This window comes from Rhea americana, unplaced genomic scaffold (assembly GCF_003343005.1).
Source record: "Rhea americana isolate MKP2758 unplaced genomic scaffold, rheAme1 scaffold_336, whole genome shotgun sequence".
In the NCBI taxonomy this organism is placed as follows: Eukaryota; Metazoa; Chordata; class Aves; order Rheiformes; family Rheidae; genus Rhea; species Rhea americana.
This window is the reverse complement of record NW_028186464.1, coordinates 514,023-529,268: the sequence shown is the minus strand read 5'-3', so window position 1 is coordinate 529,268 and position 15,246 is coordinate 514,023. Positions and strand designations below refer to the sequence as shown.

Genomic DNA, 15,246 nt, shown 5'->3' with positions numbered 1-15,246 from the left:
GGGGGGGGGGGGGGAGGCAGGGAGAGGCAGGCAGACAGGACTCCCTTCCCTCGCAGCCCGCCGCCCGCCGTCCCCCAGCCCTGCCAAGAGTCGCACCGCGCAGGTAAGGTATCTGACAGCTAAAGCCGCCGCTGGCGGAGGGTCCTCGGTCAGACAGCGGGGGAGGGAGCGGGGGGTGCGCCGGGGGCGAGCCAGCGGACGGGGCGCCCGGCCCCAGCCGCACCCCGCCGCCGGGGCGCCTCCGCCCTGCCGGGGCGGCCGCGATTTACTCACGGCCGCGACACCAGGGCCATCCCGCCGCCGCAATCACTCCGTGCAGCATCAGCCCTTCCCCAGAGGCACTTCCTTCCTCCGGCGCCCGGCAGGGAGGGCCGGAGCACTTATAAAAACGCGGGCACGGGCGCCGAGGCATGACAGAGATTTCCCGGCGCCGCCGCCGCCGCCCCCCGACATGCGGCGGCTCCCACTGCCGCTACTGCTGGCCGCCGCCGCCGCGGGGCTGGCGCTGGGGCTGCCGCCGGCGCCGGAGCCCGCGCCGTCGGGCACGCAGTGCATCGAGCACGACTGCTTCAGCGTCTTCTGGCAGCCGGGGCCCTTCCGGGCGGCGAGCGCGGCGTGCGGGAGGCGCGGCGGGCACCTCATGACGGTGCGCTCCACCGTGGCCGAAGACGCCATCGCGCTGCTGGTGCAGAGCCGCAGCGGCTCCCTGTGGCTGGGGCTGCGCCTGCCGCGGGACTGCACCGAGCCGTCGCAGAAGCTCCGCGGCTTCCAGTGGGTCACCGGCGACCGCCGCACCGACTACGTGAACTGGAGGCAGCAGCAGCCGCAGCCGCGCTGCGGCCAGCGCTGTGTCACCGTGGCGTGGGACCTGAGCTGGGAGGAGCGGCGCTGCGACGCCGTCGCCGACGGCTTCCTCTGCGAGTTCAACTACGAGGACAGCTGCCCCAAGCTGCAGCCGGCCGCTGGCGTCGCCGTCACCTACACCACCCCCTTCGGGGCCCGCGACAGCGACTTCCTGGCGCTGCCGCCGGGCAGCGCGGCGCACGTCGCGCCGCTGGGGTTGGAGCTGCGCTGCGCGGAGGCGGCCGGCGACGGGGGGCTGCGCTGGGGCCGCGACACCCCTGGTGCCTGGCCCTGCGAGCTGGGCAACGGCGGCTGCGAGGAGACGTGCCGCACCGAGCACGGCCGGCCCCACTGCCTCTGTCCCGCCGGCAAGCAGCTGGGCGCCGACGGGCGCAGCTGCTCCTCGCCCTGCGCTGACGCGCCCTGCCAGCACCACTGCATCCCCAACGGGCCCAGCTTCCTCTGCATGTGCGACTCTGGCTACGAGCTGGCCGCTGACGGCAGCAGCTGCAGGGACATCGATGACTGTGCCACCAAACCAGACATCTGCGACCAGGAGTGCATCAACACCGAGGGAGGCTTCATGTGCCGCTGCTACCAGGGCTACAAGATGGTGGAGGGACACTGCCGCTTTGTGTCCCACTGCTATGAGGCTCCATGCAAGCATGAGTGTGAGGACGTGCCTGGGGGGTACCGCTGCCGCTGCTTTGAAGGGTATGCCACCCACCCCCTGGAGCCCACGCAGTGCGTCCTGCACTGCGATCAGAGTGAGTGCCTGGCCAAGTGCGACCCACACACCGAGAACTTCTGTGAGTGCCCTGAAGGGTTTATCTTCGATGACCGGGGGGAGGGCATGCTGAAATTCTGTGTTGACATTGACGAGTGCAACATGAACTATTGCAACCAGAGCTGCACAAACCACCCTGGTGGCTTCACATGCCACTGTGATGCAGGGTACAAGCTTGTCAACCAGTACCAGTGCGCAAAAATAAGCAAAGAAGAGGAAATCTATTCTGGCGACTCAGAACCTAGCCCCCAAACACCCACACCCACCCGGACACCGCCAAAGGCAGGCCACCTCCCTGCTGGTGTTTTGGTTGGCATCATTGTGGGTATCCTGTCCATGGTTTTGGTCCTGCTGGCTTTGGTCTACCATCTGATGAAGAAGTGCTGCAGATCCCCCTCCAGTATGGATTATAAGTGCAACAGCAGCACAGAAAAGGAGATGGGACTTCATCAGGTGACCCCAGGATGCACCTCTCCTAACCAGAAACTGTAGAGAAATTGGGTAGAGGAGAGAGAGGGAGGTGAATGGATATAGTTTAAATCTTTTTCACATTTTTAATGAAAAAAAAAAAAAAAAGAAAGGATTTCAGGAAAAGCAGTGATCATCCCCACCCTTCCAAAATCACCACTTTTCAGATAGCCCTAGCAATGCTTGCTGCAAAGGAAGGGGAAGGTAAAAAGTACACCACCCTGTGCTGAGCTTTTCCATTCCTGCTCCCTTTACAGAAAGTGTCAGACCTTTTCTCGGCTTTCCTCTTTGCCTGAATCAGCAATCTCTATGAAGTTTCAACGAAAGACTGTGTGTATGTGTATATGTTATGGGAGGAATATCTCCATTTGAAACTGACTTTTTAAAGCCCGTATTGACTAGAGGGCAAGAGCATATATGCAATAGACTATTTAATTAATAATGATGGACCTTAAACAGTCTCTTGCCTGATGGTTGTCAGCTAGGCCACCCGAATTCCTTCTATTCTTAGCCGAAAAGTGTGCCACCAACTTGGAGGTAAAGGTTTTCCGGAGATGAAGAGGAGCTGCAATGCTCCTGCCTTTGTTTAGGTTCGGTTTAATTTTTTTAAACTGATTAATTATGAAAGAAGTAGCAAAGATCTTTTGGTCAGCACTTCTCCCGACTTCCCTGCAGAAGTCTGCATCATTGGCAGAAATTTTGTGTGCTTTCTCTATTTCTCTGTCTTTCTTATGCAGCCTCTTACCTCTAGCATAAAACCAATAGAAGTCAGGACCCTACTGAACTTCACTGCTTCAGAGTTAAAATGGCTGATTTTTATTCCTTCTTATAGCTTTAGGGGTGGCTTGGGGGGGTGCAGGTTGCAGAGGTTAAATGGGGATACCAAAAATGTGAGAGTGATTTTTTTTCCAGGAGAGAGGTCTTTTCAAAACCTGACTGTGCCTTGTGCTGTGCCTTCATTGCACAATTTCTTTGACTTTCTTTCATTGTTGGATTAAAATGTTGCTAAGAAGCTCACTTAATTGACCGCTCCTGTCAGCAAAGTTTTTTCCTGTGTTTCCTTTAGTCTTGTCTTGATCGGGACTGAGGCTAAATCCTATTCATGTTGAAGCTGGTGGCAGGACTTCCAGTGGCTTTAGTGAGAGCAGGACCTAGCCCTGTGTTTGCTTTCCAGCCACAGACTGGAGGAAATCTGGAAAACTGTTATATGCATTTTCCAGGTCTTTTATAAAATAGTGAGACAGTGGACTTAGGAAGTACCGCAAATCCAGCACGGTGCTAGTACGTGTATCATACAATAAAACATGCTGAAAGAAAGGGAGGGGGAGCTCCTAATACTTGAACCTTATCTCGTGTGAAGCCAATGGCTGTTTGTGCATTAAATTCAACAGGCAGTGACTGAGCTTTTGCTGACAGGTTTATGCCTTTGAGATATCTGCATGCAGCAGTGCTTAGTTTCCTGGTAGAAAGTTGGTTTTCTAGTTGAAAGTCTGGTAGACAGAACTCAGAGGGTCAGATACTGCTTGCAAATCAGCTGAAAACAGGGCATGCAGGTTGCCAGCTTGTTGTGCATCAGTAGAGCGACTGCTAAGCTCTCAAGAATTTTGTATTTCTTCCTCTTTCCCGCTTTTGGGTGGATACAACTTTACATGCTTACTGAACTTGTTATTACACAACACTTTTTTCCCTTTGATACGCCAGAATGATCAAGCACCCCTAAGAAAAATAAAAAAAAAAAACTTGTTTTACAAACTGCAACTTTCTTAAAGGAAATGGTTCGATCCATTGTTTTGTACACCCAGCACATTTGTAAATACTTATTTATTTATTGGAAGTATACCCTATGCAATGCACGATCACACTGTGATTTTGTGTGTAGACCAATAAAGCTTTTACTATCATCTGGTTTATAGAAATCTGGTAATGAAATGTTCTTTCTTTTCTCCCTCCCCCTCAACCTTCCCTAAAACAAGAGGCACTCTTTTCTTACTGACAGATTACCTTTGGTAATTCCAGAAATCACAAACCCTGTAGAAATAAAAAAGGAACTGTGGGATCTTAGCTGAATATCAGGCAAAACATACCCTTCTGGTTACTTCACCAGTGTGATTATAATAGAAGGAATGAACCATAAATAATGGAGAACAAGAATAACATTAAAAGCACAAAGTTAAAAACAAACAAATAATCTAGAAATAGCTAATTTAATGCTACCTCAGTGCAGTCAAATTGGTATAACTGCAGTGCCATTCTTCAGCTGAAATAGCTACATTAACATGTTGGAAGTATCCTTGAAGGCGATGTGTATCTGTGGCAAATGGAATGAGCAGGACTCTGTGCTCTTAGGTTTTCTCACGGAAAATACAAACTTCGCCTGGTGTCTGCTAAAGTCTTTTTGCCCGGGAGGTTGAGAGGTTTGGTGGTGTTTTTTTTTTTTTTTGGGGGGGGGAGGCGATTTTTATTTGTGGAAATCAAAGGATTTTTTTCCCCCATAAGATGAAGAGAGGTTCTGGACTCCTAGGGACCTGCTAAAACCGTATTGAAGCATAGCTTCTGCTGAAATTCATCTTCTCTAACTGGCCTGAGATTTGGCAATTAACTTTCTTCTCTGACCTGCTCTTCTCAGGCCTATTTTCAGTCCAGAGATGACTTTTTTTGTGGAAAATGACAGCATTTTTCAGCGGTTTCTTAGTGCCATACAGGGAAGTATATTATTTCCCCTATATGCTCCAGACACAAACAGTGGGCTCAGATATGTCAGACATGAAATCTCCCTTGCTATTCTGGTTATGGCAGGGACTGACTGCTTGGCTTTATCACATCCCTTTAAATGCTTCAGTGTTGCTGTCTGTAAAATGAGGAATAGTTTTATCTCTTAAGGGGATAACAATTCTTGCCCTCCTTAAAGGCAAGGCTCCCAAATCAGTAGCTACCTGCAAATCAGCTAACGCACACACCAAACACAGTTTTAATCACTAAAAAAGGGGGAAAAAAAGCCCGTATGCAGAGATTTTTGAGCTATGTTTCTTTTTATGTACTCTCAAGCTCTGATTGCTCAGTTATCTGGAAACCCTTCTTCACATCAAAGAAACCCCAAAGGATGAAAACAATCCTGCACTCTCAGATCCCTGCAGAGTTAATGTAAATGCTTAATCTGGTCCTACTCTGTAATTCTGCTGCAGGACATAGGTGAAAGATATGCCTGGACTGATCTATTTTATTGCTTTTCTCTATGTTTTAAAGCTGGTCTTTGGAAGAAACTGTGAGTTTGCCATTGTTTATATTAAACAAGCAGAAAGAATCCAGCATAGCTTAGACTAAAATGGGCTGTGACCATATTCCCTTTTTTCTAAGCACAGAACTGGAGCAGCTGAGGAAATCTTGTGTCTTCCCAGAATTCCCCTTCACTTCAGATTTCATTCAGAGCTGGCACTGTTAAATGAGATGCAGGTTATTTTCTCTTAAACATACCTCCGTAAGGCACAGAAAGCTTAAAAACCAAAGATGCAGCCACTGTAACGGCATCATACTGGTGGTTTCTTAGCCAAGAGCTTGATTTCTAAGGGGAGTTGTAGCTGAATACTACAAGCTGTGGCCACCTCTCTGTCTCGTATGAGAGGGACAGTGCTACCACTGGAAGGGGGCTGCTCTGACACAGAAATACAACACAGCAAAAAGTAAAACCAGGTCAGAGTTTTTACATGCTTTCCTTTCTTAAAGGCCAGAGCGTGCATGAACACCTCTCCCTGCCTCTGCAGCCATCCCTGAGGTTCATTCCTGTCCCCCCTCTCTTGTCCTCTGTGCTTTACTCTGGTTGAACTTGCCAGTGAACTCAAGTAGGTGGTTATGGGTTGCCTCCTGAAAGAGCTGCCCTCGTTTTGCCTTTAGCAATCCTGACTATTATTTGCCCCCTATTTTTCTACTTGGTGCATCCCCGAGCTTAACAGCCTTTTAGCACCCTTCTGAAGTCTTTTCCTCCTTCAGCGCCATCCTGAGGGGAAACTAGTGCTAAGGTGGAGAGAAGCATCGCCCAGCTTGGGGGGGAGGGAGATGGTTTCTGGGCCAGAGCTGGCTCTGGTTTTGACCACTTCTTTCTGTGCTACTGTCTCTGTTAAATAACAGCTATCTTTGGGATTGCTTGCTTTCCAGAAAGTCCTACGGTCGAATATCACTGATCCTAAATATTAAGAAATCACACCTTTCCATAATCATGCAAGTCCTTTAAACTGTAAAAGGTACATATTGTTTCTTTTGAACTGACCTTTTGGTTTTGAGCTTCTAGCATTCACACTTTTATTCCACAACAACAGAGGACAGCAACTGTCTTTAAATAAGATTTCTGTGATACCGCATGATTGCAGGAGCTGGGACTTTAGGTAAAGCAACATTAAACTATATGAGCTGGCAACAGTGGTTCTGCCCAATGCTCTGTATGGCTAAGGTATGAGCCTTGAAGTTCCTAGGAATATAGAGTGTGAGATATGGCCCTGTATACATGCAGTAAAATCAGCATCAATAATTTAATTGACTCTAGTGTATTAAAAATGAAAGGTGTATCAATGAGAACAAAACAAGAAACGAGTTGGAATTCCTTTCTGCACTATTTTCAGGTTGAAAGCTAGTATTTTTTATGACAGAGCATGTATCTGTCTATCTGTTTGGATGTATMTGTGAGCAAAGATGGGTACTAGAGGGTCATGGAATAGCTAAAAAGCAGTAAACCCCTGTGTGGTACTCTTACTCAGAATTAAAGTGGCCTTAATTTCATTTGATCTCCTCCACATCTTCTTTTTCATCTCCTTAAAGGCAGAGAACATTTGACTACCCTACTAACAGAGACTCCACTGTTCTGTCTCAGGAGCCTGAGTCTGTTTTTATTTTGTTTTGGTTTGATTTGGCTTTTGTTTTTGATTTTTTTATTATGGATGAATATCTGCCTCATGATTTTACTCAGTCTTACTAATCCATTTAAAAATCATTATTTTCATTAATTTACATGAGCTTTCTCCCAGTGTCTCTGCAGCACCAGCTCTTGGATCATGTCTGGAAGAGAAGACGGGGGTGGGAAACCCTCCTGTCCCACAGAAGCAGTGAACTCTCTGCACTGCCACAGGCAAAAATTACAGCAGTCCAGTGTCTGGAGGTCACTGGATCTGATCTACACTGGCATTAGCAATAGCCCTGTGGTCAAAAGGGTACTACTTTCTTCTGGCAGAAAGCCCCACTGCACATGCTTGAAATAGATAAAAGGTATAAAAAGCAACTGTCCCCACTAACTGTGTTGGTAGTTAAAGAAGGAAAAGAAGTTACTGCTAATTTTCACTCTTTCTTTTTCCCCTTTAACAAAGCATTACTTCTAAAGCAGAAAAAGAGTGAAAAGGTCAATAAATTTCTGAAGGAGATGCCAACTGGAGAAAGGTCGTGACAAAACCAAAAATCAGTATTTGGACTCAGCCAGAGGGAGGAGCAGTGAGTTAAAAGGATTCATAACTGTGCCTTAATCCTGTTCTAACTTGGTGGAAATGAGACAAGTTTTACTAGAAGTTATTCTTGTCCTCCTCTTTTTCCCTCTGCTAAATACCACAGAAAATTCTTTATCCTGTCCAGTTCAGGTGCCTTTCTGAAAGCTGTGCACTGCTACATTTTCTGGTTGAGGACTGATCTGTGAAGCCATAAAATCTAGGAGTGAAGGACACCCATTCAAAGCCTTTGTGTAGGCTGCAACATGCTGAAGGCTTATCAGCGTTGCACAAGGGGGGAGGTGCCTATACCAAGACTGGCAGTGTCCCAGCAGGGAACAGAGCCAGAAGTTATACTCATGCTTTACTTATTCACCTTCCCCTCCCCGTATCTCTCCCCTTATCCCCAAGAAGGATATTTACATCTTTATTAAATAGCCTCTCATGGGCCAACACGCTATGGGCTCTCATGTAGTTTTCAAAATGGAGCTAATTGTGAGGCTGGGAAGGCAGCTTGGGTTTCCCTCTGGCCAAGCACTTGTGGGCTGTGTGCATAGGGGCTGCTGCAGCAGTTGCTGTGAAAGGGTTGCGATTTGGCTTCCCGGTGCTCTGCCCCTTGGGAAGTCACTTGCTCTTGGTGAGTGCTGTCCAACCTTTGCTAGCGATGGGGTCACAGACTCTCTGAAAACCACCTTCTTTCTGCCTATTGTTTGCAATTGGGAAAGGCATGAAAAGCTTAAAGGGAATCAAAAAGTTCCTGGCTTAGCAAGCTTTACTGTTAGCATTGCAAACATACTAAACAAAAATTTTGGTTTTATGTGTGTGTGTATATATATATATGTATATTTTAAAGAAACTTGAAAGGTTCAGGTACTAGCCTAGGTGCAGGCCCACTTGCCTTCCCTGCCACACTGTGCAAAGTGCCAGTGAAATGCCAGAGCTCAGAACCAGAGCGGTCTACAGGGATTGTTGCCCTGCACTTACTCAATGCTCTTGTTCTGTGCCCTGTAAAGGACTGCTGGTGGGGGCTGGACGGCCTCCTAATACTCCTTTCCCCAGGGAATATGCTGCCCTGCAAAGCAATCAGTCCTTTTTGTTCTGTATCAGTCTAGTGCAGGAGAGTTGATGGCCTCCTAGGTGGTGAAAGTAATCATAATGATTATCCAGTACATGTTATTAATTGTATTACAGGCCAAAGTTATGGCTTTTTATTTTGTTGAACTGCACAGCACAACTGAAGACCAGCTGTTCATGGCACAATTGCAAATTAGTTATATATGACATTACTCTTTCGAAGGATGTGAAACCTCCTCACTCAGACGAACACACCCCACATCAAAGACACTCCCAAATCCAGCATCTCCCAGCCTTTGTTCCAGTCACAGCTGTGTCAATGACAAAATTGTCATTGCATAAATAAGAGCAGGACTGGGACTTAAATCAGTCCGTTTGGGTCAGTGTAGCCACCATATGGTCTGCAAATGATAGCATTCTTTTCTCCCTTTAAAAAGAACTACAGTGGGGCAATGGTTGGAGTTACAACAGAGTCCAGCAGCTGTGGCTATATACATCATATCCCTGTGGCTGTCTCTTATGGTTGCCTCTCACAAAAGATGGAAGTTTAGTCTCTGTCTTTTCTATTTTACATACTATCGTGGAGTTAGGTCTTATCCCCAGTGAAAGCATCTGGAAAACTCATGGTGAGGTTATCTGTCACAGGGTGTGAATTCAGTGTTTCCAGCCACCTCTATTTGGTAGATTTTAAGGAAACATGAAAGCAGAGGAACCGCTGCAGAGAGCTCCAGCACAACACAGTGGAAGGGACAGAGAAAACGGATGTCCCAGGGCAGGTTTCCCACAGGTTCCTGCAGCAGAAGTAATGCCTGGAGTCTGGCAGTAGGATCCACAGTGGCAGCATCTGAGGGGACACCACGCAGGCTGGAGTTACTCCTTTCAGTGTAGAAGGTAAATGAGACCAGCAGGCACAGGAATTTGCTCTCTCTCAGGCCATGGTATTTGTTAGTCCTTCCCTTTGCCAGGATGAGGGAGGACCTGAGGATGCCTGTGCCTGATGGAGACACCCACTCAGAAGTCCCAGAGAAGAGGCTGTGGGGAGCCAGGCACCTTAGAAGGTAGTGGTCTTTGTAACGAGGGTGCCAGGCTTGCAGTAGGGCTCAGGGTGCACTGGCTCCTGCTGGCAAGACAGTGGTGGGCACATGCAGCCCTTATTCTTGTCATCCCCCCGGGGAGTGGCACAGTAGTCAAGAGGTTCCTCTTCCTCCTCCTCCTCCTCTGCCATCTCTGAGTCAGTGTGGCAGCAGCAGAAGCTAATGTCAAAGCACTGCCGCAGCACGCCGTGGAAGGAGTGCCGGAAGTTCTCAGAGAGGAAACCATAGAGGATGGGGTTGGCACAGCTGTTGGAGTAGCTGAGAATGAGGGAGGCATTGTTCACAGTGGCATCCAAGCGGCCAGGCAGCAGAAGGTTCACCAGCTGGACCACATAGAAGGGCATCCAGCACACCACAAACATGGCAACCACCATGAGCACCAGCCGTGTGAGCTTGCCCTCAGAGCGCCTGCGCTGCTGCCAGCCCACTCGCTGAGCCACTGCCCGCATCTTTCCCACAATCAGCAGGTAGCACAGACCCATTGCTAGCACTGGCAGCAGGAATCCCAGTAAGGTCGTATAGACAACAAAAGCAGCCGACCAGGCAGGGCTTGGCCACAACAGGTTGCATGCTACAGCCTGGCCATCATGGGTAGTTGCTGTACCAGCAAAGATGGGAATAGGTGAGGCTACCAGCAAGGAGAGTAACCACACACCCCCATTGACCATCTTGGCCACTCGAGGCCGGCGGTACGTGGCTGCTCTGAGAGGATGCACCACTGCAATGTAGCGGTCCAGGCTGAGCACAGTCAAGCAGAAGACGCTAGTGAACATGTTAAGCCCATCTACACCCAGCACGGTACGGCACAGGGCCCGGCCAAAGGGCCAGTGGTGCAAGGCAGCTGACGTGGCCACAAAGGGGATGCTGAGCATGAAGAGTTCATCAGCAATGGCCAGGTTGAGCAGGTAGATATTGGTGGCTGTCTTCATCTTTGCATAGCGCAAGATCACGAAGATCACCAGGGAGTTGCCCAGCAACCCAAGTAGACACACCAGGGCATAGATACACTGTATTACCACCATCCCTGCAATCTCACCTGCCTTGCCACTCCATTCTGCCTCGCCTTGCTGGTCTATTTCTGCTAAGGAGGTGCTTGTGTTGGGAGGGACTTCCGAAGCTGTCCAACTGGATGTAGTCCATATTGGCACACTCACTGCCTGGGCTCCTGTTGGGAGGTGGTCAGCATCTGCATTCATGTTGGCAAGTGGCCCACGGAAGGGCCAAGTGGCAGAAGGTAGGTGGTGCTAGAGCATGAGGGAGATGGGATGCATGTGTGTAGGAGGGCTGGATGTTGCAAGGGTATGAGTGCTTTGGGGTGGAGGCAGTGAGAGGGTAGTGGACTCTCCCAGAAGTGGATTTGGCTGGGAGATGAATGACAGCTGTAGCAGGCTGAAGGGCACCTGGGGCTGGTGGAGATTGCTGTGAGGGAAGGTTGTCACCTGCCAGGTATGGTTCTCAGCCTGCAGCCAGGGCACAGACAGAGAGGAGAGAGGCAGGGAGAAAAGGAAATGAGAGTTTGCAGTACACAGAGAGGCAGCAGTTGCAAAACTCTCTTCAGTGCCTCTGCCACCTCTGCCTAATCACTGTCATGCACTTTCAGTTGCTCCAATTGCAGCACACCCCTGCTCCCCCCATCCTCTCCCTGTTACCCCCTCCCCAACTGGGTGCCTTCGATTCACTTCACATAGCAGCAGCGAAGCTCCCCAAACTGGAGCGCTCTTTACGTTTGTTGTTTTACAGACTGTAGAGAGGGACCCAGGCTTTGGGTGTGCATTAACTGTGTCATTCATGGGGGCACCTTGGCAACTAGGGCAGCAGGCAAACTGAGCAGAATCACCTGTCAATCAGTACCGCTTCTCACTTTAATGAACCTTTACAAATCTTAATGATTTCGTTAACCCCTGGGCAGAAAATAAACAGTCAAACACAGATCTGGAGATATTTTACCTCTCAGTCCTTTAAAGATTGAAAGATTCTTCGGCTTCCCTCCTGCAGGGTAGCACTACACTCGGCCAATAGTGCCAGTGAGAGGAACAGGCTGTTTGCAGTGTAAAGACTGACTTGACCCGAATCAGATGACCATAAGAATCTGATCCTTTTAAAGTGAAAGACAGACCACACTTTTTTGATTTGAATATCAGCTAGTCTAATTCACCCACATCATCTATGTCAAGGAAATATTCTTTTCCATTTTAAAAAATTTGAGTTTCTGATTTATGCTCTCTACTTTCCAATTCAAAATAAAACATCAAACATACCCAGCCCCTCCCCCTTCTGTTTCAGGCATCTGATATTCTACTTGCTCTGACAACAGCAAGGGACTATCTTCTGCTTTTTGTTGTTGGTATAGACATCTTCAGTCCTAGAAGAATAGGGAGGTAGGATTCACAATCCACAGATCAAACAATCCATTACCGGCAATTCTGCATAAAATAGCTGTTGCTCGCACTGCGGAGGCTTGAATACTGCAATACAGGCATCTTGGCAGGGAGAAAAGGGGGGCTTCCAGCACACATCCCAGCTCAGTCACAATGTTTACATCCCTCCAGCACCTCTCAGCCCAAGGACCTCACAAATCATATACATACAAGAATGGAGCAGGTACCTCTGGGAGACGGTCGTGCAAGCCACCGGTGCCGACACAGCGTGAGGTGTCACCACATGGACAAGGCTGGAGATGGAGGAAGGTTGCCCTGACAACTGCCGACAGCCCGCCCTCCCCCAGCAGCGCGCACTGACTTGCTTTGAAATCCCTTCCCACTGCAGCCGGGGAGCACGTGCTGGAGCTTGGGATGGGTATTTTCTTTTCCCCGCCCTTTCCTTTTCCTCGTGGAATCCCTCTCTTCCAACTCAGAGAAAAAACAAGTCAGGGAAAGGAGTGGGAAGGGGCCAAAAAGGCTCTTCAGGTCCCATAAGGCTCCTTGATGCACCTCATCTAGTCAGGACTCACTGGCGTGGAACATCCCACAGCCAGCCTGTGGGACAGTGAGTCTGCCCCAGGGCTAGCAGAGGGGTACCACCCAGGATGCAGGATCTGGGATGAGAGGGCAGGGTGTGCTGGGTAGACTAGGACCATGAACCGGTTAGGCACCTGAAATCCCATCAAAGACAGTATTAAATGGAAGTTTAGACTGAATTTCATGTTTGCCTTGTGCAAGGAGTAAGAAGGTCCAGTAGTGCAGGGGCAGTGGCAGCATTCGGTGTTAAAGTCTAATGGCAGCAAAACCAACCTCCTGCCCTGGCCAGTCTGCATGCCTGTCTGTCATGCATAAGGCCAAGACTGAATATAATCTGCAAGGCTCTTCCTTTGCAACTTGCAGCCCAAAGGGAAGTAGCTGACATAAGTGGTGCATGGATGGCATCACTGTTTTTAATGGCACTTCTCTTGCAGGAAGTGATTTCACTACCATTCCTTCACCAAATGGAAATGCAGCTTATTTTGAACCAGAAACTCCTTGCTTTTTTTTTAACTAGTGTTTTTGAAAGTGATTGGTGATATCTTTGTGCAGAACAAAAACAGCTACAACACCTCAGTTTGATGACAACTCAGATTTTGATGGGGTGGGGGGAGTACCTCAGGTGATTTTCTGTGGGACTAGTGGCACTGTTATCAGCATCTGATCTTGTTTGATGATGATTTTTTGATTTATCTTAACAAATTACAATTCTAGTCCTGCACTTGATTGCTTCTGTCTAATCTGCATTATTGAATTGTGGAGCAAAGGGTGTTTGCTCAGTTGTCAGTGTCTTACATTCATAGGTCACCACATTCAGCAACCACTTCTAGTCTCTGCCAGGAGACCTGGCTTTCCACAGATGGCAGCCATTCTCCGGACCTAGGAGATCTTAGCATCACTTTGTTCTCTTCCTTTGGCTTTGATGGCTGTCCTTTGTGGTTGCTCCTTTGAAAAACCTGTCAATCTTCCCATTAAGACTTTCCCAAAGCAGCCTGACTTCCTGCTCCTGGGAACATGTCATTCTCTCAGATAGCAGAAATAGCACAATCTGACTAAAGTAAGGGGTCATGTATCATGTGGAGCAAAGTGCAACTGAAGTTAATAGTTTATGAACATCTTTTGAGCTAATAATAGTTTGTGTGAGTTTGTGGACAACTGCCTGGGAATTGTGACGATTTTGAGAAGTCAAGATGGATCTGTAAGTTGTACTTTAGCAGAAAATGAGATGACCAAATGAGCTCATTTGTGCACAGAAGGATTTTGACCACAGAGATAGAAATGTAAGTAAATGTATATATTATGTTACTGAGAACAAGCTCAACATACATGGGAAAGCATGCACATATTTTTTCTGGGTGCTTAAGTATATGACCATAGTTAATTGTACAGCTGACAAAGATGATTTGGCTAGGACATCACGGCTTAAATATTGAAAACATGGAAAAGCACAGAAACCACTCGTATTCAGACCCTCAGCTGCTCTAAGCTGGCCTCACGTCACTGCTGCTAAGCTGCATTACAGGAGCTGAGGAAAGCCAGATGCTGAGAACAGAGCACACAGTGTCTCAGTGCAGGGGCTTCCTAGTACACAGTGTGTTTTAATACAGTGAAAGTGACGCTCTGGCCTACTCTGATGATACAAAAGTTCCCAAAATGAGCTGGCGCTAAGTTATGCGGGGAGGCTGAAGGAGGGGCGGAGGGCGGGGGCACAGTGTTCACAAGGAAGGTTTCCTGTTGCAGTCAGAGACTGGAAAGTGTGTAATAAAACAATGCAGCAGCCTGCAGATTACATTGAACTGCTCCATATCCCAGGAGCCATCAGGAAACTTTAAAATGCTCTTTACTGTAAAGGAGGAAACTCCCGAACTGTTACCACAATTTTTGCCCATATTATATTGCTGGTGCTATTCCTTATGTGGAAAAGATTGAGGTGTGGGAGGGAATGAATAGGAACTGCTTTTGCCACAGAGGAATATTTTGTTGTGGCTATTGTGATATGAGCCATTTGACAGCTTGTAGAGGGCTGAAAAGTTCCACATACTTTTCCTTTTACAAATACAGAGATGTGCCAGTGTCCCTAAAATCTGGTCCATATCTTCCAGCTTGAGGAACTGACCTAGTAAAATGGAAGCTCTCTCTATAAAGCTTTCTATAGACAGTAACAGGCTATTAAAGGCTTTTCCCTATGTCTGGAAGCGTCCTGGGATAACTCCATACTGTGCTGGACACACTCCGACACCTTTCAGGAAAGACAGAGCTGGAATTGACCTGAAACTCAGGATCTCTGGCTCTGCTGCCATCATCTGGCTACTCTTGGGGCAAAAATGTGGAGAATGCAAATGCTTTCCCTGAGCAACTAGCTGGGGCAATTCAAGGTGTCCCCAACATAGAGCCATTTATTATCACCCATGAGAATTACCACTCTACTAGCTATGAAGAATCAGCAGAAAATAGATGCTCACATTTCAGCTGGCCACTGTCAGCTGACCATTTCAGACACTACTGTCTTAGGAGAAACCTACCTTCATCTATGGTTTAAACTGATGTCATATGGTTAAGCATCA

General features: G+C 48.2%; 2 protein-coding genes across 2 annotated transcripts; one reads left to right on the top strand and one right to left on the bottom strand.

Annotated features, from left to right (window-relative positions):
• The first annotated feature begins 195 nt into the window (after positions 1-195).
• On the top strand, positions 196-4,014 carry THBD (thrombomodulin). Its single transcript, XM_085311243.1, has one exon. It carries the CDS (start codon positions 452-454, stop codon positions 2,120-2,122), a length of 1,671 nt encoding a protein of 556 aa, XP_085167369.1. The 5' UTR covers positions 196-451; the 3' UTR covers positions 2,123-4,014.
• Positions 4,015-9,682: 5,668 nt separating this feature from the next.
• Positions 9,683-10,921, bottom strand: SSTR4 (somatostatin receptor 4). The gene has a single exon (XM_085311240.1). The coding sequence runs from the start codon at positions 10,919-10,921 to the stop codon at positions 9,683-9,685; it is 1,239 nt and encodes a 412-aa protein (XP_085167366.1).
• Positions 10,922-15,246: the final 4,325 nt, after the last annotated feature.